Source organism: Schistocerca nitens, chromosome 2, assembly GCF_023898315.1.
Source record: "Schistocerca nitens isolate TAMUIC-IGC-003100 chromosome 2, iqSchNite1.1, whole genome shotgun sequence".
Taxonomy (NCBI): Eukaryota; Metazoa; Arthropoda; class Insecta; order Orthoptera; family Acrididae; genus Schistocerca; species Schistocerca nitens.
In genome coordinates, this window is record NC_064615.1 from 873,172,909 (window position 1) to 873,197,008 (window position 24,100).

The 24,100-nt window shown below is 42.7% G+C and overlaps 1 protein-coding gene across 8 annotated transcripts in view; it reads right to left on the bottom strand.

Moving 5' to 3' along the window:
- Positions 1-24,100, bottom strand: part of LOC126237160 (long-chain-fatty-acid--CoA ligase 4) — a 244,608-nt gene that overhangs the window by 20,493 nt on the left and 200,015 nt on the right. For 5 of the 8 annotated variants that reach the window (XM_049947006.1, XM_049947007.1, XM_049947009.1 and 2 more), the window contains 4 exons: positions 2,045-2,078; positions 1,253-1,391; positions 920-1,135; positions 121-298 (listed from right to left, as the gene is read on the bottom strand). In XM_049947006.1, the coding sequence (XP_049802963.1) occupies positions 121-298; positions 920-1,135; positions 1,253-1,391; positions 2,045-2,078 (567 nt within the window). Of the gene's footprint in view, positions 1-120; positions 299-919; positions 1,136-1,252; positions 1,392-2,044; positions 2,079-8,299; positions 8,358-24,100 lie in introns of those variants that run through there. The other 3 variants (XM_049947012.1, XM_049947013.1, XM_049947005.1) reach the window with 2 other exon arrangements.

The window sequence follows — 24,100 nt, forward strand, 5'->3', positions numbered from 1 at the left end:
CAGACTGATGTAAATTTGTGAAGATCCCATTACTTTTAAATGTATTCGCTATAAAATTTTAAGTAGCTGGTTAGTTTTTATTTGAGTTTGTAAAATTGAAAACTTAAATTTTCATCATACCTGTCATATTCTGTTTGAAGCATCCATGAGCAGCAAAAAGCCACTCTGCCCTTGTTTCGGCAAATATGACAACATTTTGTTTTGGTTGCAATCCAAGAGCTCTCAAACCACAGCCAAAATGAGAAGAGATGGTTTCCACTTCTTCAAATGTTTTCCATTTATAATCACCCATTATAAACTGAAAAAAAAATCACATTGGAATCAAAAGTGACATGCTTAATATTAATCTTAGGACTGCAGCATATGCATCAAAAAGCAAATCAGGTCTTAAAATAATTGTGGAATGTTTTTCTCACCAAATTTTGGAATGTTTTCTTACCAAAATCCAACCCAGCATCATTCTCTTTGAAAGAGGAATTATTCTTAGAATTAGATCTACTGCAGAAAGACTAAGTTTTTATTCATACCGATTTTAAATGAAGCTTTAAGTTAAATATTTAAGATTCAACTAACGTTTTTTAATGAATATTAATAATGTTACATCAATTCCATTAACAGAGAAAAATAATAATTATCTGCACAATTGTATAGATTATACAGGAAGAGTGATGAGCATCTACCATGTATGACAATAAATGCAAGCAATTGTTTGATTACTAACTATTGAGACTAAAGGTCACAGAGTTCAGTATCAGATGTGTTAATGGTAAATTGATTAATGAATAAAATGGGAATTGTACAAAGATCTTTAAGAGCAAAGTAACTTTCAGAGTGAAGAAGTGACAACTGACAGGCCACCCTTAGGAACAAGAAGCAGCAGCAGCATACAAAGCATGAAGTTCACTTTTAACAGTCTTACCTTTTTGAAAATTCGTCCATTGGGTTGTGGCTCATCTTCTTCTGCCAGAATTTCTCTGGTACCTAGACAGCGCCTTGTAGGATACAGGCGTGAAACGTAGACTAACATTTTTTCCATTGTGTCCACTTTATCACGCACCATTCTCAAGTGATGCTTCTGTGGAGTCTGAAGACTACGGTAAGTAATTGACGTCTCATCTAAGGCAACAGTTTGTGCCTGTTGAAAAGGAGAAAGTAATCAGCCATTTATGATTGTACATATATGCATTCATTCATTCAGCTTCTTACTAAAAATTTAGGCCTTGAGAAACTATTCAATTACAGAAGAACTTACTTTTACTCTACTTGAAAGTCTTTTCTTCTCCCATGGCCTTTGGAGAATGAAATGAACTGGATATGTTATTATATCACAGACAAATGCAATTGCTTTAATGGCACCTATTGTGCCACTTATCAAGATGCTGTCCATATTCCTGGAAAAAAAAGTGCAGTCAGTATGACAGGTACTTACATACCATTTGTTATTTGATAGTGCATATTAACAATGTTATTTTTACTGCTCATGCACTACATTTCATATCTTACATCATGCTAGTGATTGCAGGAAGTAATTTCTTCACACAAACTTTCAATATTATTTAACACTGTAATTGTACCAAATTTACATTTTTAGTGATATTTGTTTACTCTTTTTAGTAAATATACCACAACTAATCTAGATGATTAGTACTGCAACAGTAATTGTTGCATTGTGCGTCAACAGCATGGAAATTCCACCTTTTCCAAATATGTTCCACACTGATAACTTGTTTTTGGTATTCTACTGAATATGCTTTTAATAGAAGCACAGAAGAACATGTACATCTTTTTTAACACAGGCAGACATATTAAAAATCTTTCCACCTTTCAAATACAGTGTAATGGATCATCCACTTAACATTTACACCATTTGCAACTAATCAGAACATTTGCAATATTTAACATGCTTTTAAATTATTGTATGTATATTCAAAGGTATTACACATGCATTGTAACCACACAAATGTGCAAAGCAAGTATCTTTTCCATGCTTTTTTCATGCATTGATAAATGCAGGCAAGTTCTGCTGTTCAAGCACAGTACTCACTCATTTTCTTCGAAGTACATGTCTGCAGGCTTCACTGAAATAGAAGAAAACTTCTATGACTCACTGCAGAATTTTCTTGACATTTTAAAACAGAGGAAAGCTGTAAGTTACACTGCTCATGCAGCAGAATCCATACAATTGCATAGGAAGAAAAGGTGGGCACAGAATTTTGATTCTTTAATCAAATATTTGGTTTACAAGGGCTAAAGCTTCGCATCTACCTCGAAAAAATACAGCAACAACTATAACAAGGAAATTTAGGCACCACTAAAATTAGAGAGTGGTCCGAGTCGAACTCTGCACGGATAGGGCAACAAATTTGAAGCAGTCTTTTTGGAAGTACATCATATTTGGATTTACTTCAACTTAAGGAAACCACACAGAACAAAAACCAGGATTGCTGGATAATGATTTTAATACGGGTTGAGTTTCTCAAATGTTTTAAACTCCTTTCAATAAGATAATCAAGTAGGAACTGTGGCAAGAGTACCACAATATCAGCAAGATCTTCCAATATAATATTTATCATCACTGCAGTTTGACAGATTTGTTTACTCTCTGCAATATGTAGCCTACACTAAGAAGCACATTTGATACTTTAGTACTGATTTCAGCTTCCAGGAAGTTTTACAATTTCTGTGAAGAAATCCTGAAACAAAATGGATGAATAAATTTCTAGTTCTTATAATTTTACAGGTGAGACTACCCTGAAATGATCACCAAATTTATTAGATGTACTGTTGGATGACAGTCACCACATTACTTTATGCAGTAGGTTCTTGTCATATTTAAGAGCAAAATGAAGGTTAACAATCGGAGTTACCAGACTACTGCTACCACACTATGTATTTGTTTTAAACGAAACAGTTCTACTTAATCTTAGTCTACAATTGCACATGAAAAATAGATTTAAAGCATGACTGCAAATGAGATGGGCGCTAAAAAGTTTCCGATCTGAAGTATCACTAACAAGTTCTTTTGCGATTCATCTGTACATTACGTACAATTCGTGTATTTCCACAATTATTTTCACTATGGCAGAGTAATAAACAGAAGCACAATAGTTTTGATGGTGCTCATAAATAGTTCATATTAACATTTGATTGATTGCATTTTCATGCAAGCTGGAACAAACATATTTAAAATATTGCTCACTGGATGTATCCAACTGCAATAAGTACTAAACGGAACATGATCAGGACAGCAAGCACTTTCTGCAGGGGGGGGGGGGGGGGGGGAGAGGAGACACGAGCTTTAAACATGTCTTCACAGGCATACATCTAGCTCAAAATATGATAGAACCAGCTGAGGTTTAACTATAACAAATATTCAATACTGATAAATGTGTATTTCACATTGTAATGTTAAGAGGGAATGGTTGTGTTCATGAAACTTCCAGTGGCTTAAGTTCAAGTTAACTTGAAAAATGAACACAAGGAGGGGATAACAGAAAATAATGTAACAACCAGGAAGAATTTTACCATCCTCTGCACAAATGTAATGCATAAGAGACAAAAACTAGTCATTTGTCAATTCTGAAGTTGGTCTGCAGTGATTTAAGACCTACCACTGTCAGAAAACAAGCTGTGGTGGTAAAGTGGAGGCAGGTAGATTTATCAAAAATTAACTTACAAATCCTTGTTATATGGTACCAAATCTTTTTCTTTTCGTTTGCCTCACCCTTTTCAAGGTGGGGTAACCACAAAGGTTTGAAATAGCTATGCTATTAATCTGAAGTAACTTAGGCACTTTGAAAGCCACTGAAATGCTGCACTGAATCAAGAGATGTTTAAGGAAATATTTTACACTGGAGGACCTTACTCCAAAAATTGACACATTCTAATAGGAGTCAAACATTTTACTGTTACAAGAAATTCTATGTTTGCAATTGGTTGTCAATTACACAATTTGACTGGACACCTGACAAACTTTTGTGGCATGTAGTTGACACCAAGCTGCAAGCCAGACTTAGCAATAGACAGGGAAATTTTTAAAGTTGAAACATTTTACTTTTATGTCCTCATGAGCACAATAATTTATGTAGCCGATCTTATAGGGGTACTGAATGACTGTAGCTAACTACAATCAGGAAAGCAAGAATTTATCATTGTTCAGTTCACACCTTACTGAAGAGCTCTTTAGTACCAGACTATATTAAATCAGTAATAGTAATGTCTACTAGTGAGGCTCAGAATGACAGTTAATGCCGGCCGCGGTGGTCTAGCGGTTCTAGGCGCGCAGTCCGGAACCGCGCGACTGCTACGGTCGCAGGTTCGAATCCTGCCTCGGGCATGGATGTGTGTGATGCCCTTAGGTTAGTTAGGTTTAAGTAGCTCTAAGTTCTAGGGGACTGATGACCACAGATGTTAAGTCCCATAGTGCTCAGAGCCATTTTGACAGTTAATGTCTATGAAACTACTAAAATTTTATTGTAACAGTAAGTTTCTTTAAATTTGGTTAAGAAAGTGATTTACCTGTATCTAGGTAATAATCCCTAGATTTGATATTTTACTTCTGTCAGTGATGGGTGAAAATATTAAACTAGCTATTCTGCATAGCATGCAATTTAAACTGATCAATCCTGAACAAATCAATTTGAGTGCCACTTCATTTATACACAATATTTTGTTCTTAAAGGTATTTCACGTTTCTTACATGTTGAGGTATATTCATGATAATGAAAGCCCCTGGATTAATGTTTTAGTGCTATGTATGGGTCATAACTACACCTAATTAGTATGCAACACAGAGGTGACAAAACTAGAGGACTTATTTGAACTTTCGTAAATGCCAAAGGTATTTAGACAGCCCTCTATCGTGCTTCAGTGTCTGATATCTCATTCTTCCTTGAGTATGATGCTACCAATACTGTGTTCCAGATTAAAGTGTGTGACTGTGGTCTTTATAACTTTATTTAGGGCATTCTCTTCCTCAGTGTTGTGTTTTCAAAACAGGGCAAGTTTGCTTTAAAATTACAGCACCTGTGTCCAGCAACAACCTGACACCCTTCCGGAAAATTATGTTCTTTCAACTCACCAAAACAAATCCATGTGATTGACTGTGACATCTAAGTCACAAACTATTCTTGTCAGTAAGGTTTGCAGTAGGCAACACTCTCTATCCCACGAGAAACGTTCAGTCTTACACAAAGACATTGCCAAAAGTGATTGTATTTGTGATCTGTCAAGTGTCACGACCAGTTCATTTGCTCAGACTAGCTGTCATGTAAGTGTGTAGTCTACCACTGAATATATACAGAGAACGTTTATGTCATTTCCTTCGGGTATTCAGAGTGTAGTCTCTGACTAAAGTGAAATACAGGCTATGAGCAGCACAGACACGAAAATATAAGCTAAGCTTCTGAAATGCACTGCTACAGAAGAACACCAAATATCAGACAGGTGATTTACTGAATTAAGAAGTACTGGATCAAATTATCGAAAGAGCTCTAAGGCACAACTTGAAAAAGCAGGGATAGGTTGATCGGGCACAGTACGGGAGAATTCTAGCATGTAAAGGTCCATCTACAACTGGAGACTTCCTTTCGAAGTTCAAGCTGCAACCACCAGTTGCTAATTCCGTAAAATATTACAAAACCCAGACAAGCAAGTTTGCATGGGTACATGTTTTGACTGTGCGAGCCGAAGTCTTCATGTTCGTTAGGAATGTCCCATCTTTCCTACTTAATTTGCGTTTCAGCCCAGGTCTGACAGGTATGGTTTTTCTTCCCAACTGTAAATAAGTCAATAGACAGTTCTGGTTGCTGAAGAATGAACATGTCTTAAAGTATCCTCTGCCATGCACTTCAAAGTAGTTTGCAGAGAATGTAGATCTACAGATAGCAGCAGTTTGCTCTTACATTATCCCACACGGAGATTAAAGAATTTCAACACGTTCCCCATTGGGAAAAAAAAAAAACAGGCTAAGGATGCAACTAATAACTAACAACGACGTAACATGCGCCAGAAAATAACACTGACCTGATAACCTGCCAAGTTCCACCGGCTGTCAATCGATATTCGTGAAATTATAATTGTAATCGATAAGACTGAAGCATACCTGTTCCAACAGCAGAGGAAATGTCTATGTGCCTCGTTGACCTCTACCAGGCATTCTAGAAGTCTTACAGCGAGGTCGAGAGTTCAAATATTACTTATTCATTTGAGTTTCGTAATACGAAAACTCGAAAACAGCTTCTTCCGGAAATTTCAGTGAAAATTGAATGTATGACAAAGTATTTTCTTTCCCCAAGATTAACCAAATTCAAATCGAGTTCTATCATGTTTCTTATGTAGATACTTCCCGTACCATAGTCATATAGCGAATTTGAACAATTCATGTTTCGTGAGCTATATCTAACCAGTATCTTGCAGGAAACTGGGCACGCGAAGATTATTCTTTACACGTTTCTGGCTCCGCGCTTATCTGATAATTGTTCCGTTGAAAAAATATCCGGTTGTAAATCTTCACTCTGATCCAGATTCATTTCCTCAGAGTCGCTGGCATATACCGAAACGTGTCTGATGCCAGTTAAGGGTCTTCATTTACCACAGTTCGCATTTACGTAACCTACTTTCAAGCAATTTGGAAACTACGAAGTTACGCTCTGCAAGTTTTTTTTAAACCATCTGCTGCTTATGTCCGATAGGAAGTCCGCAATGGCCCCATCGACCCTTTCAATTTAAAAGATCGTACTACAATGCTTCGCGGGCAGAAAATAACTGCAAACTTGTGAGTAGATTTGGTCGAATTAGTTGTAAACTTTTGGTCACAAGAGTTTACAACTCGCCTTCGTGAGCGCGCCAAGTACATTGTGGGACAGACGTTCACGGCAAGCGGATTTCCGCTTCAATGGCCGTGTCGTGGCGCCACCGCGGAGGCGGTACGCAGGTGGCTGAGGTAACTCGTCCCGCCTCCGCCAGCAAATCACCCCAGCCAAGCGCATCCGCCCTGAGGTTACTGCGAAGCAGACAGGCCCGGTTTCGCCTAGTGTGGTTCTCACTAGCGGGTTACTGAGCTAACTGGCGCAACAGTTTGGCGTTAGGTCATTTCAGATAAAAGCAACTTTAGGTCAAGTAGGAAACAATTTACCATCTATTTTGTACAAAAAAGTGTTCCTATGTCAACACCTTGTCAAATTCGTTTTTCCTGCCTAATGTTTGGGAAGTATGTTACCCTTACTTATTACTTAATCGCTTAGGATGCTATTATTCCTCCCCCCCCCCTCCCACGCTTGTCTCATAGCAAGAGTTGCATTATTTTATAATTGTCTGTGGGCGTCAGTCTCGCAAAACGAACTTGCCTTATCAGAAATTTTAATTAATCAGGTTAAGCTCACAGGCTGTTGTGACAAATTCTATCACGTTCTTATAGTAAAGCAAGCGGATTAATTACCCGAAAACACTGGTTCAAATGGCTCTGAGCACTATGGGACTTAACTGCATTTGTCATCAGTGACCTAGAACTTAGAACTACTTAAACCTAAGTAACCAAAGGGCATCACACACATCCATGCCCGAGGCAGGATTCGAACCTGCGACCGTAGCGGTCAAATTATAGCCATTTATCTTATATGAAATGCGCTCTAGATAGCAGAATGCTTAGTTTCTCTGATCCAGAATTAAGTTTATTTCTAAACAGATTAAAGTATATGTAGGTTGCTGTAGTTATGCAGCGACTCTTCCGTTAAGGACTTTCCAATGAAGTCTTCGGACTGAAGACAAATGTAGCAATTACATACTTATTTTAAAACGAAATTTCACTTGTTAAACGGAGGTCCGGTTTCAAGCCGAACCTGCCCAAGCATAGGTGAAAAACATTTATCTGAGAAAGACAATTTACCTTTGACATTCTACTAACTGGCAAACTAACGTTTCAATCTTTCACGCCTTTTGTTACCATGTAAGGGCGTACCCAGCGAGATGCGGGAGGAGCAACTGCTGTCTTCTCCTTCCCTCCCGGGAAAAATCTTCGTAAACAATCCGCCAGACGTATCAACCCAGCACTATTTCGAAGAAAGCGACATGTATGTTTACTACTTACAAGTTTACCCTGAGTTGTGAAACTATTTTGTCATTCACTGCGAAACTATCACGATTAGTTCTCTAGAGAGCTGCTCTCTCAGATTTATCGTATTTTCATTACAGTTTACGTTGGCTACTTAACAGTAGCCAAGCCGCCGCCCCCCCCCCCCCCCCCAGACATATTTCCCCTAGACTACATTTCAGTAAAACCACACCACTGTTCACGACGTACCTTTTGCCACTTGTTGCAATGAAGCAGTCTGAACTCGCGGCATCTTTAACAAATTCGTAGGCACTGGTCAGGTGCGGGAAGTTTTCGCGAAGACGACTGTTTACGGCCTCTTAATTTGTGGATTGAGTCCGCGCCCCCCGTACCAACCGCAACTGGTGCCGGCTATGGCGCCTGCCAACAGGGTAGCACGTGGCGCGGGGCGCACGCGTCCCTGTCTCGCGGAGTCCCACGGAAAGTCCGCGGCTCCGGGCGGCGCTGCTGTCGCGGGTAGGCGACCTTGACCCTGCCCAGTACAAGGTCACGTCCTAACGTTCGTAGCGCGTCGCATTTCCGTTGTAGACCGACGGAGGTCGATTGTGGTCAACGCCAGCTGTGGTCTGCCATGGCCTTCCACAACAGCTAGCCCCGTGAGTACTACCACAACAGGGAGGGTTTTGCCAAATTGCAGTACGAAGCATGAAATTCTTTACGAACGTGTTTACGTAGTACTTATTCTGTTGCGGGAACAGACTGCTACTGCAATAAATACAGGTAAGAGCGCATCTGATGGAACCACTACACTGTAGTACCCTTATAGATAATGTAAAAAGCTCCAGACGAACTTACGAGGGAGAAATTAAGGTACAGTGAGATAACCTTTGATTCAGTCCTACATATTCTATTTTATACTCACTGATGCAGAACATCAACGCCAGAGCCAATTTCTTGTTTATAAAGAAAACTGTCTTTCAGTGCCTCTAACAATTTGAGGGAAACCTTATAAGTGTGGTTGTGGTTCCTAGTGCTGCCCACAAGAGCCATTCACAGAGTTAAACATGAGGTCTTTCAGATTGCCTAAATCAGTTTGACGTGTTGATTTCTTTTAGACGATAAATAACTAAATTTCTCCTATCTCAAATGTTTATAGTTCTGATGAGCTTGGTAAGTAATTCACGGAAATTTAACAGGGGAATTACAGCGTGTCAGTTTGATGTTTCTAGTCAGTACAGATCGCGATGTACACTTCATTCGACAACCAGTGCGTCAGTTGAACACCGTGCTCTAGTGCTTCTAAGAAGTAGAATCAACAGCATTATGTTTCGCTAACGACGCCGTTTTCTCCAGAGACGTGGCATTCGATATCTTAAAAAGCAGGAATGACAAAATTCCTACTTTAACGAGTAACAATCGTTTTTAGATACGGATAAAATCATGATATGCCTGTAAGAGAACCCAATGGCATGTGATAGCTTATATCTCCAGCGCAGCACACCCGGCTGATTAAAACTGTGCTGGATCGACACTAACCCCGAACCTTGCCTTCCGTGTGCAATGCTTTCGATGAAAGCTATCCTGTCACGACTCACAATCACCTCTCACGGCTTCAGCACCGGCGAAACAAGGTTCCGGGTTCGAACCAAGGTCTGGCAATCAGTTTTAATCTGGCAAGAAGTTTCTTTTAACAACAATACCAGAAATCTATATGAAACTGAACGAGCACGTAAGTCAGTAACAGGTAAGGCGAATGGAAACCCTGCATTAGTACATTTCTCTGAAGTAGCGGTTCATATTTAAAGGCAGCGGCCTATAAGATGATAATGTGACTAATCCCAAATTTTAGAGTCCTCCTCCAGCGTTTGGTGTCTTAAATAAGAACGCACACAATCTAATGTACAGGCGCGCTGCTGCGATCGCAGTAGGTAAGCACCAGTATTATCTTTAAAGAATCGAACTCTTGTGTATAAAACAGGTGACTTCAGATTACGAAGGAGTTTTAAATATTCAATATTGAGCATGTAAAACATTTAACCAGAGAAACGTTTGAAATTATATGTAAGGTTTGTTGGAAGTCGTCGCTAAGTGCCTTCATTCTCAAATACTGGTCTGGGGAATATGCACGGCCTGAGAGACTTAAGATATACATACAGTTTCTCGCTTTGATAGTGGTCTTGCGTTAAACCTTAAAGCAAGATTATACCTCTTAATTTGATGACGGCATATTTTTAAAATTCTATCAATAAATGAAATACTCATTTTGTTACCCTGCTAACGACGAAACGGCAAGTGCCATAATTTATTTCCCAGAAACTTTGTTCAGCTGAAGAGGGATCAAAATAAGCTAACACCTGTATGCGCTTATCCGTACATACTCTACCATTTCTGAGTAAACGGCGGTCAAACTTTTCGAGGTACTGTACGGCCTTTTAGCGAGTATATAGTTCATTAGCGAGTATATAGTTCAACCGAAGCAGTGACGCAATGGCTAGCGTCGCAGCTTTAAAATTTTGTTGCCCCATGTTCGAACCCCGATTATTTTTATCCCTGTTTTCCAGTTATCTACCCACGTACGTAGATTACTGTATGAACGTCTTTAAAGCATATTTAAATAAAATTGTCTTCATTCGTCTGCTAAATGTATGTGGTGAACGAATTTAATGACAAAATTTGGAATTTTTTTCGGTGAAATTCCTATGGTGTGTGTATTCACAATCGGCTGCAAGCGCCAATTTTCGGTTAAATGACCCGTTATGCGTTTACCGCTAAATTATTGCCAATGGAACCAGCAATAATAACTGTTTCTTTCCCGAGTGAGATTCGTATTACTTAAGAATGTCAATGTGGCAAACATTCCTTCCCGCGATGCTCGTAGGGTTCGGAACTATGCTAGGTCAGGGGAATAGGGAAGTTGACGAACCACAGCCATACTGAGAATAGCCAATTTTAAAATTTGATGCAATAATAATCCACTTCTTCCGTCATTTTGTCCCAACACAAAATCTGACGACTAACAAGTCGTGTTGTGGTCCAGCGCACTACATATACCTACAAACAGCGGACGCACGCCTCGATACCATTGTTCGTTTCAAGAGTGCTCGCAAACTTCGTAGAATGTGTGGTCAACATAACGCAACGACGTGAGTGACAGCTAAACCTGAGAAAACGGGAACGGTTGCGGACAATGCTTCTTTGCGTATTGGTGTCAATGTTCTGAAGAAAACATCGCCATCGTTACGGACTCAAACGCTATGGACTGTGAGACGCATCTTAATTACAAAAAATAAAATGTTTACTGTTTTTATTAGATTGCAAAGCCGGACTAAAAAATTCTTAGTTTATAAAACTGCACTGACCTTTAAAATCCCTGAAAATCGACATCTAACTACTTCGTCATCGTCCTCTTCATATATCAGATGGCCTTCACTGCCACTGAGAGGATTACTTATGCCGCACTTCCCTGAAGATTTAACAACAATGTCAATCTAAACCACGACTGTTTTATCCAGTGACACTTGCTTCATTTATGTCGTTTTAAAGCTCCCTTCGACGTGAAATTATGTTGGGTTTTATCCATCATTTGTTCCATTGCTCTCTAATACACACTTTAAATGTTTCATTTATTGAGACATCAGGATGTTGCAGTTGTGAACCAAGCTCCGTTTTCCCTGCCTCAATTTCTCTTTCACATAATTTTTCAAATGACTACTGAACTGATCTAGCACATGAAGATACTCCATGTAAAATACCATCCCTTCTCTCCCACACACAATCCATAATTTCGTACCAGCCTCGTCCATACAACCCTTGTCATGTACGAACAATATCTGGCGGTATTTCAGAAGGTTTTGGCATTTTTTGTGTTCTAAAATCATTGGATTAAGTTTACAACAGTGAGCACAACAGTGCATTTTTTCATGTCCACTTTTTATAGTTTAGCTTTAGCACCTTTCATGACAACAGTTCTGTTACTTGGTACATCAAATGTCAGACGATTTTCGTCCATATTCGCTATTTTTCCACACTTTTTTTCGGTGTTGAATAATAAAGCGATGGAAAGATATTTTCCTCTTCATACTCTTGAGGCATTTGGGTATGCTTCCATGCTAAGTCTATGACTTTATAAAGCTGTAGCACCAAACAGCTCTGTCAAAGTAAGTTCCACTGTAGCGCTAGCTAGACTGCAATGACACATCACATCACCGGCTAGAGAGTATTCTGGGTTTGTGATGGCGGGGCGGTAGGAGGGAGACCGCAATCTTGTTAATTTCAACTCATGTCGCATCCGTGCATTGCTGCTGCCAGTTGAATCCAATGTTTCCAGATAGAGACGTTTGCCGCGGCGTCGAATATATGGACATTAAGATTGGCGGGGTTTTTTAAATCAAACGCTGGACATTTTTATATTCGTTTCAAGTATAGGACCTACCTGAATTTTAGACGCAACATTTCGAAGAAAAAAATGCGTTTTCTAGTCTAAAATACCCTAGCTAATGTTGCTTTCAGTCAGGTGAAATTATTTCACGACGTTCATGACGGATGTTTTCAGAAACAGAATGCAACGAATTCTGAAAGATCTGCACCTTTGGGCCAACAAAATTCATCTGACAACTAAGTCAAACTACTACGAAGTGCGCCGAGCATTTGTCCGTTAGGTGCTTGCGAAAAAAAGAAGAGGAATCACCAAGAAAATAACGTCCGCTGATTAGGCGGGTTGGGTTGTTCGGGGGAAGAGACGAAACTGCGAGGTCATCGGACTCATTGGATTGGGGAAGGACTGGGAGGGAAGCCCTTTCGAAGGAACCATGCCGGCATTTGCCTGGAGCGATTTAGGGAAATCACGGAAAACCTAAATCAGGACGGCCTGACGCGGAATTGAACCGTCGTCCTCCCGAATGCGAGTCCAGTGTGCTAACCACTGGCTGATGAGGCGCTCTTAGTTAACACCTTTATGAACAAGCAAAATTGCAGGATACGGAAAACGCTTGAACTATGAAGACTCCATTACACTCACAATGAAGAAAAATGTAAGTTAATGCGGATGAGTAGGAAAAACCCTTAATGTTCGGGTACAGCATTAGTAGTGTCCTGCTTGACACGGCTGGTTGGTTGGATTAAAAGAGAAGGAAAATGACCAAACTACGAGATCATCAGTCCCTTATTCCGAATAAAACAATGCCACAAGTGTGAAAATAAAACAAACGAGACTCAAAACGGAATGAAAGGAAAATCACAAGAACGATGAAGGGCAACAAACGTTTAAATGGACAAAAGGGGACAAGAAATCCACAGAAAAGCAAGAAACGGAATGAATAGATTAAAACAAAGCACATTACCATGGGTGGCTGACCAAGAGAATAAAAAAGGAGAAGCCACCCACTCTGCAACACATTAAAACCACTCTATAAGCACGAGGGTGGAGGACAGAGGGACACAGGACATGCGCTAAAACTTTGATCAAATGATAAAACCCACCCTCACGAATAAAACTTTAGACTAAATCAGCCGATGAGGGGTTGTCAGATAAAATTAGCGGCAACACGTCCGGTAACCCAAAATTTCGTCGCTGGGCAGTCGAAGTTGGACAGTGCGCCAGAATATGGACCACTCAACCGGGCGACGCACCGACACTCAGGCGGGACTTCAGCGCAGGAGGTAACCGTGGGTCGCCCAAGCGCGGCCAATGCGGAGCCGGCATCGGAACAAATAATTCCCTGCGAGGGGTCCCGCATGGAAGACTTCCATTCGTAGTCTCCTTAATGACACGCGGTTTGTTGTGTGTACTGTTATGCCATTCCGTCTCCCAAAGCCGAAAAACCCTACGGCGTAAGTCAGAACGCAGGTCAGTTTCAGATGCCCATCTCCAGAAGCTCTTTCAGATTAGTCTGTTTGGTCAGCCTGTCGGCAAGTTCGTTGCCTGGGATGCCGACATATCCTAGGGTCCACACAAACACCACTGAACGACGGGACCGGTCCAGGAGGAATTAGATGGACCCTGGATGGACGCTACCAAAGGATGGCGAGGGTAGCACTGGTCGATAGCTTGTAGGCTGCTCAAGAAGTCAGTACACAGAAGAAACGATTCCCCAGGGCATGAACAGATATACTGAAGAGCACGAGAGATGTCCACCAGCTCTGCAGTGAATACACTGCCGCCATCGGGCAAGGAATGCTGTTCAAAATGACCTCTGTGGACGTAGGCGAAGCTATCATGACCACCAGCCATCGAGCCGTCGGTGTAAACCACTTCAGAGCACCGGAACACGTTAAGAATCTAGAGGAAGTGACTGCAGAGAGCAGCAGCAGCAGCAGCAGCAGCAGCTGAGTCCTTACGCTCATGCAAAAGGTCCAGACGAATGAATCTGTGGCCTAGGTGTACACCATTGAGGTTTATGCAGACGGACCTGGATGGGAAGTGGTAAAGGGAAGGACTCCAGACAGAAGGGATCACATGCGAACCGCAATCGTTAGCCCCGACCAGGACCGCCGATGCGAGAGATGAACTGCCGCGGGTGGAAAAAAGGAGACTAATCTGGATGCTCAGGAGAACTACGAATATGTGCAACGTAACTAACGAGCAGTTGTGACGCCGGATCTGCAATGGAGGGACTCCGGCCTCCAGCAGGACATTGGTCACCGACTCGTTCTAAAAGCTCCCGTCGCTAGGCGAATGCCACAGTGGTGCACTGTGTCGAGTACAGGCAATGCTGATGGCGCCGCCAAACCCTAAATCAGACTCCCATAGTCAAGGCGGGATTGAACTAGTGCTTTGTAGAGCTGCAGCAGAATAGAGCTATCTGCACCCCAGTTGGTGTTGCTCAGGCAGCAGACGGAATTGAGGTGCTGCCAGCACTTCCCACTTAAGCTGACGAAGGTGAGGTAGCCAAATCTATCAGGCGTCGATAACCAGCCTAAGAATCGATGTGTGTCTACTACATTGAGTGGATCGTCACGAAGGTAAAGTTCTGGTTCCGGATGACCGGTACGATGCAGACATAAGTGCATGACACACGACCTAGCAGCCGAAAACAGTCGTGGGCGAGAGCCTATGACTGCAACTTGTGGATGGCTCCCTGTACGCGCCGCTTAGCAACAATGCTGGTTGAGCAGCACAAAATGCATAAGTCGTCTGCATACAGAGGGTGAGACGTACGGCCCTATAGCTGCTGCTAAACCGTTAATGGCCACTAAGAGAGAGAGAGAGAGAGAGAGAGAGAGAGAGAGAGAGAGAGAGACTCCATACAGAGCACTACATGATCCCATCCTCCTGGATAAAAATCTGGAGCGGGCCTTACACACCAACCGTATAATGTGGTGATGTCGCCAGGTGGTGTCATACACTTTGCGTATGATCAAAAATGAGGGCAACAAAATGTTGGCGTCTGGAAAAGACTGTTCAGATGGCAGACTCTAGAGACAAGATTATCAATGGTAGAGCGCCCCAGGCGGAAGCCGCCCTGACATGGAGCCAGTAGGCCATGTCACTCCAGGACCCAAGCCAACCGCCGACACCAAATGTTCCAGAGGACGTTGGTGAGGCTGATGAGTCGATATAGCTAGCCACATCAAGCGACTTTTTACCGGGTTTGAGCACCTGAATGATTGTGCTCTCCCGTCACTGCAATGGAAACACGCCATCGCACCAGATGTGGTTGAAGATGACCAGATGTCGCTTGTAGTCAGACGAGAGATGTTAAATCATCTGACTGGATCCAGTTCGGCCAAGGAGCTGTGTCTGAGCAATGTGCAAGTGTGCTGAGGATCTCCCAGTCCGTAAATGGGGCGTTATAGGGTTCACTGTCGCATGTAGTGTACGCGAGTTCTCTGACGCAGAGGCTCGAGCAAAGTGCTCGGCAATCTGCGTTTGCGTCGGTACATAGCACACCATTGATGGTAACGCCAGGGACATCTGTTGGGGGTCTGGTACCCAGAAAGACGTCCGATATTCGTCCAGACTTGGGAAGGTGGCGTATGGCACCTAACTGTCGACACATACCTCTCCCAACACTCTTCTTACCATCGTTTTACAAGCGTGTACAAGGGCACAGAACTGCTTAAAGGTTATCAGATGCTCTAGGGAAGAGTGTCACTTTTGTCGCTGTAGAGCTCGCCGACGCTCTGTAATTGCCTCAGCGACTTCTGGCGACCACCAAGGGACTGTGTTTCGCTGGGGGCACCCTAAAGAGCGAGGGATCGCGTTTTCTGGCGCAGAAACGATTGTGGCAGTCACCTGCCCAACCATCACATCTATGTTACCATGTGGGACAGAGTCAATGGTGACAGAGGTGAAAGTCTCCCAGTCTGCCTTGTTTAAAGCCCATCTGGGCAGGCGTCCGTGGGCCTGACTGTAGGACAAACGCAAACTCCACCCGACACTATTATAGTCGCTACAGTTCCTGTACTATCCCTCATAGCCACAGAGGGCAGGGTTCCACATTGCCGGTAACCAGGTTTCCTGAGGGCAATGCAGAAAGGTGTAAAGCTTAACAGTTGTCATAGCTCAGCCAGGCAGTGGAAAACACCGCTGCAATTCCATTGGAGGATGCAATCATCGTGGGACTGGGAAGGCACGGTACATTCAATGAGGCAGTTTACGCTTCAGGGTCACCTGCTGCCACCGACTTTCTGCCTCAGCAGTTTATATTCTTTGTGTCTGAGGGTCCGGCAAGTTCCAGGTCCTCAGCGGACACCAGAATCGCCACCTTGTCCTCAGACACAGAGCTTGTTGGTAGCGGTGGTGTGGGTGCCACCCCAAGTTTCTTGTTCTTAGGGGTCTTTTTAGATTTCTCTCGCTGTTCCTTGGGTTTCCCTGGCTTGGAGGACTTCAGTGATTCAGTCTCCAGAACTGAGGATAAGCATGAAGCCCTACGACCAGCTGCTTTTGGGCTTTTCAGCCACTGGCGGGTGTCTTCTTTCCCATTGGCAGAAACCTGACAAGAGAGTGACCCAAGGGACCCCATCCTACCGAGAGGAGCCGAAGAAGCCGTACCCTTCACTAGCTCAGAAGTGGGGACTGAAATCCCTGATGGTTGGGGGTGTTGCTACCGAAGTAGGTGATGCGGGACCAACAGGGAGGGAAGTGCCCCCACCATCAAGGGGGCATGTTTTGTCTCCCAGTTCTGAGAGGCGAGAACTGTTCTAGTGGCTGTGTATGAGGTCATAGCCACAGGATGTAGGCACTCAAATTTCCTCTTAGCTCAGTATAGGTCAGTCGGGCCAGGGTCTCGTATTCCACGATTTTCCTTTCTTTCTGTAAAATCCTGCAGTCTGGCGAGCAAGGTGGATGATGCTCTCCACAGTTGACAGTATTGGGATGCGATGGATGTCTATAATCTCGACAGGTGGGGCTGGAAGTACAGTAGGAAGACAAGTTAGCCTGGCGTTCCTCCCATGGTGTGGCCAGGGAGGGGAACGACTTTGGGTCATATTTCTTAGCATTAAAGTTAGACCTTGCGCGCTTAGGGAGTGCTGGCGGCGGACCACCAGCAAGAGATGACGTACTACGCTTCACGGCCTGTCATCCGCCCTGATGCCACCCACTCCGACCAGGGGCCCTCCCCACAGGCGTCACCCAGACTCAGCAAGGGCCATCTGCAAGGACTGCCATTGCAGGGAATCAGGATGCCTCAGGGAGATGGACATCTACTCCCCCATGGCATATGTGGGGAGTTACTTGCGCAGGCATCAGCAGAGCGATCCCTGTGTTGTCAGGGGGCTTCAATCAACAGGGTAAATGGCGGCCCCGTCACAACGGACTGGCTACCGAGCTGGAGATGAGGCACGAAGAAGTCCATGGTCATCGTCTGCACAGAAAGTGACACTGCACAGTGCATGGTGAAAAACGCACCCAGGAAGGTATCCTCGCCCAAAGGATGGGAATTGGCGGAACTGAAATGCGACGACGACAAAGGGGGGCTAAAGATCTCGATGCACGATGGACATGATGCACCATCTAAGGCGTCTTTCCCAATTGGCTCACTCTACAGGACTCAGACTCGCCTCTTACGACAGGCAGGAATACATCGGGCCTATTCTTACCCCTGGACCTGCAAGGGGGCTTGACACAGTCACCTTTTAAGTATCTGGTTGTAACGTTGCAGAAAGATATGAAATTTAAGGAGCACGTGAGCACTGTGGATGGAAAGGCGAATGGTCGACTTCCTTTTACTGGGAGAATTTTCGGAAAGTGTGGTTTATCTGTAAAGGAGACCACGTATCGGACGCTAGTGCGACCTGGTCTTTAGTCCTGCTCAAACGTTCGGATCCGTACCAGTACCAGGTCGGATTAAAGGAAGACATGGAATAAACTGCAAGGTGGGCTGCTAGATTTGTTACTGGTAGGTTCGAACAACATTCAAGTGTCAGGGAGATGATTCGGGAAATCAACTGGGAACTCCTGGAGAGAAGGCAACGCTCTTCTTGAGAAGAAACTATCGAGAGAATATCGACCACCGTTATTTGAAGCTGACTGCAGAAAGATTCCGTTGCCTCCAACGTCCCTTTGGAGTAGGGACCATGCATATAAATACGAGAAATTAGAGCTGATATGGAGGAATATACACAATCGTTTTTGCCTCTTTCTATTTGCTAATGGAACAGGAAAGGTGTGTTACAGGACACCCTCCCCACGCGCCGCAAGGTGGACTGCGGAGTATGTAGATATAGAATGTGTGGCTGTGTGGTATGGCATTTGAGCTGAGAATTTTAACAGTTTTTGTGATCTGAAATTTGTTGTTCGAATGCGGAAGACGCTTATTTCAACCAGATAGCGGAACCTTTCACGTCGACTGCAACAACCGGCTTGCTATGATAATTTCCCTGGAAGAATGGTTTCTCGCATCGGTGACAAATTTGACTATCCATATCTATGACACCACGAAATTCTTTGGGTTATTTGAAATCTCGTGTACGGCAACAAACCACGATCACTTTAGAGCCGAAATAGTTTGTAATTTCAGAACTAGAGGTGCTAGTGGGCCGTCATTAGAAATTTCATGGAAAGAACGGGAGTGTACGCGCAGAGTCGTGTAGGGCATTTGAGTAGTGTTGTATTATCACAGGTATGATATTGGAATAATGTGTAAATTACTTGATTTAATGGAATTTGCATGTTATTACGCACTCTAAAGCTGTATTCTTTATGAGACACCCCTTACGATATGAACTACACTTCTCTGGGGGTACACTTAGTTTTACGTCCGTGAGAGACTCCGTCTTAGGTAATACCCTGCTCCCCGACCAAGACCTTCTCAATCTACTCACATTTCGCTTGGTACCTCACAGAATCAGTTTTGTTGAACGGTATGGTACCGACAAACTTCTGACCCGAATTCGTTAGTGCATAGGTTTCGTGGTGTTACGTGAGGAAAGCTTAAGCTGGGTTTCGCAGGAAAGCGTGTATGCGGACGAGCAGCTGGTGCAGCGGCAACCTGCGGGCCGGAGCCGTTCCCAGATGGAAAGAGCCGCTGGCGCCGACCTCGACCCTTCAGCCAACGCGCCGGTCAGGGTACAAGGCGGCCCGGCCGCGTGGTGGCGTGACTGGCGCGTGCCTGTTGCCTCTGCCGCCACCGCCTCGCAAGCCTTTTATTTCGCGCCGTCTTTCCGACAGCCGTAACGACGTATCAGGCTGCTCTGGAACTTACAAGGTCGCTGCACAACTGGCAGTATCACAACCTATACTGCAGTTCCTCTGGCAGGTAACTTATGTAAGCTACTGAAACAGTACTGAATGTGGGATACTTTACGTAAATACTGGCCCAACAAATAGGCAGCTAAATTATACAGAATGTACTTTGTAATTTATAGCGTCTTCACCATAAAATTCTATGCCCTTTAAGAAAAACTTAAGAGAAATTTTTAGGACTTGACCGGCGAGTATTAAGACGCAACATCCGTGTAGCCCAAGGGTCTCTTAAGCAAATCTGAAACTATATGGATGGATGAGTTTCCGGCGAAGTTATAAAGTACTATACATCGAAGTTAGCAATCCCTTCTGTCCTTGAATAATTGAGTTTGAAGTTTCTGGAAAGAAAGGCTGGACTTCCGATTTGATCTCTTGGGGGTATCATCTGAGGAAGAGCCAGATAAAAAGCAGAGGAAAGTTAAGGAACTGCAATGAGGTAGGAGGAATGTGTCCGTCTGAAGCAGTCTTAAGACCCTCCCGAGTTTCTTCCGCGACGGGAGATCACCAGCAATCCCCCTGTTCACGCCACAGAATGGGGAAAAGCTTGTGAGACCATAGTGACAAGCTTTCAATTAGCATATATAAACTCCTACTGAAACAAAATCAGATCCGCCGCTTCAATGTATAATAAAATAATGGGCAAGCTTCAGTATCCCCTGCAGAGCAACGAAATCTGAGTACTAATAGGATATGGAGCACTAAGAGAGGTAACGACAATGGGGTGGATCATCTAATGTGTAACTTGTTGGTAGTTGTCACAGTGGGCCGTTCCTAGAGCCACGCCTCCAAAAACTGAAGACTGTGGACCGCTAATCGGATCCCAGTATCTCCAGGGTTCCTTTGCTAACCGGTCTGCAAGATAGTTTACCGGAATCTACATACTTTGTATTTTAACACAACCTGCTTAGCAAAATTCCTGAAACTATTTTCCTGCGATGGTCTAGCAACTGACTTATTTTTACGGCAGTTTGAGAAATAGTAGTGAAATTAGCTCATTGTAGTTACACGAAGCAAATTATGTGACCAACAATTGTCGCAGCATTAACAGATCAAGCCCATCTGCTTCGAAGATGTTTACCCACTATAAGCCATTCAGGTCAAGAAGCTACGATAAATTAGTTACCAAAAATATTCCTTTCAATAAATTGAAATTTTGTTTCTGTTAACACTAACAAGCATATATCAATATAGTAATTTTTACCATATTACCATCGCCTTTCCTGGCATGCAATATGGGATTGGAAGCTCTTCCGAGTTTCCATTCCCCTCTTTGTACTTAACTTTTTACGCCACTCAAACGATCCAATTTGTTCAGGAAAAAAAAGTGCGTTAAGTTATACAGGGTGTTTAGAAGTGATTTATCGGATTTCGTTGTTTTATAATTTGCAGTATATAATGCCCGCCGGTGTGTATGTATAACCCATCACAGCCTATTTTACAGTTTTATTTATATCATTGCAGGTTTCACTGTGAAATTTTCCAGGAAGCAATGGAAGATGCATTTATTTATACTCCGACTCTTAGTGATGAGGTGCCTTTCCACAAACTGCCTAGTGAATCTACGTCCGTGTATGAGCCACGGCAAATTGCATTTAAATATTAAAGAGACTGAACAAAGATGAAGGTGATCTGTATCGTTTCGCGTAGCTAAGTGTACGAGTTCTTTTCTCCTGGGACAACTAACTGGTACTATGCACCTGCGAATGTTGGAAGACTATTTTCCTAAACCGATATTCACACACCAGACGGAGCTCCACCTCATTGGCACAGTATAGTGCGTCGCCATCTGAACGAGGTGGATTGGGCGCTGCACTCAGGATCTGGCACTTATCAGGTGGCCTAAAAGGTCTTCTGACCTTACAAATTGTCATTTTTCTTTCACATATAACATTTGTAATGGTTAAAAATATTAAAATCTTTTCCACACAGTTTATCGTTCTTATAATACACTATATTTAATAGTTTGTGAAAAACATTTATCGAAAATCTGATGAATCATTCATAAACATGCCGTATAATCTTGTTAAGCTCCACTCATGTTTTCCTAGGTTGCATTTTACTTGTTTAAATTGAAGCAATGCGCATTCGATTAAGTGTTTTCCTTATTGAAAACTGGCCCAGTGGGTCATCACCGAAAGTTACGTTACATGTGACTATGCTGAAGATGCGAAGTTATTTTTAAGTGAACAAGGGTAAGATTAGCTGCTGCTGCTGCTGATTTGTGTAATTATACTAGCAGAGCAACTGGTCACGCGCGTAACTGACGGTTGCACTAAAATTTAAGTAGAAGCATCAGATACTTCTCATAGCACATTCCAAGGGTGTCCGTCCCTACCTCTGCCAGCGTTTTACTGAATTCAGTCAAAAAGAGCCGTTATTGACAATCCCATTTACGTGTACGCCTGCATGTTACAGTTTCCAAATGATCCTGATCTTGTAGAAATAGAACATGGGGGTACTGCCAGTACAGCTAGGAAAGTAACAAAGGCAAGGACAGCTATTCAAATTTTTTTCGATTATGGTCCGAAAGTTTTCTGCAAACTTCCTGCAGGAGCAAACTGGGGGCTGCAGATCTTCTCTCTGTTGCTACTTTCACGATGTCTTCTATGTAATCTTTTAGTTATCGCATGCTACATATGTCCTTCCGCATTTTTATGGTCATCTGATGCACCACCTGTGCAGTGAAGTGCTGACTGCATGGTGAGTATATCAAAACGACAATAACAAAATTACGCAAGTCACGTCCCCTACAACTTGGGAAACTTTTTAATCCTTCGGATAAGGCCTTGTTTTGTTGAGGACGTAGACATGCAGGAAGAAGTGTTAATTCGTTCTAACCATACGTCTAGAGTATACAAGGCTACACTTTGCAACTGAGTTTTCTGCGACTGGATCGAAGTAGCTGTCCTTGGGGCACTGTGTGACTTGTTCCTACAAACAAATCGTGTACACAATGTTACCACGCTTTAACTTTAACCGCTGTCGATTCTTCGTATGAGCAATGGCTAGAGTTTGTGACATCTGAGAATCTTGAGAAGGCGCGTGATTTCAGCATACCATTTTATTCCAATTCTTGCTTAAAATATCGCTGTTTTAAATTAAGCGTTTCAATTTTAGCTCACTGACAGATACAGCGTCTATAAGGAATCTTTGTGCTGTTCATGAGAATAACATTTTGAGTGTACCTCTTTTAGAGCGTAAAAGATCCATATGGCCCCAACACTTCACACAAATGTTTGTAGTACGAAACTGTTGCTTTCGTAGCTACTTTAAGTACAGGCTCTGTTTATCTTTGTCAGTCAAGCCTGGGCGTGAACTTTAAAGTATCATTAATCAATGGGATCCCTAGGAGTACGACATCTGGGATTACGCGCATTTGCAGTGATCTGCACAGATTTGCATTGTCAGAGCTAAAAAGGTCATGTGGATAACAAAAGAATTGCTTTAACGTGCCAGATGACCGACGCTGCCTTGTTCCAAGACAAAGCAAATTACACACACACACACACACACACACAACACAACACAACACAACACACACGCGCGCGCGCGCGCGCTCTGTCTCTGGCACGGCTATTACCACTCAGCTGACAATTGCTTGTTCAGGTTCGAGGCCGGTTTCATAACAGTTTTGATCTGGTGTTATCACTTAAATCGGAATTTCCAAATAAGCCTTGATGGCTTACTTGGAAATTCTGGAAATGAAACATTTTTCAAATATTTTTCAACATTCCAACAATGAAATATTCAGTTTGCGTATCATGTATTTGGTCATGAGGTATGTGATTGTACCTAAAATTAATGGACCAGAGCCTAATAACTGTACCATGTTTATTTCCACTGTCAACTGACTCAGAGCGTATCACGTTCTACACTTTAGGTCTGCGACTGTCAAGATTTTCAGAAGTACACGTTCTCTGCTTCAGTTGCGAGAATGTTTAGCAGTCTCTTTTCGAAAACACGCTGCCATTTACGTGGAAACATTTTTATCGCGAAGGAACTATTTCGATAACTGCCACGTCCAGAAATAGCGTCCCCTTACAGTGCCGTATATGAACACTGGCAATAATGTAGCACGCTGCCGAAATGCTGACGGCAATTTGCTGCAGTACAAACAAGTTTTGTAAACAAAGTACAACTTAACTGCAACAATAGCTTGCTTTTTCTGTTCAACTCTAGCGCTTTTCACATTAAAATATTGATTTTTCCTAGCTTACACGAAATAGTTTCCTTCGTGTGTAATGCCTATCACAAATTTACTAAAAACCTTCAGAGCTTAAGTGGAGCAATAAAAAAAATTTAGAATGAAGTATTAAGGTAACTTTGAACTAATTTGTGGCAAAAATCCTTACAATTTCACCATA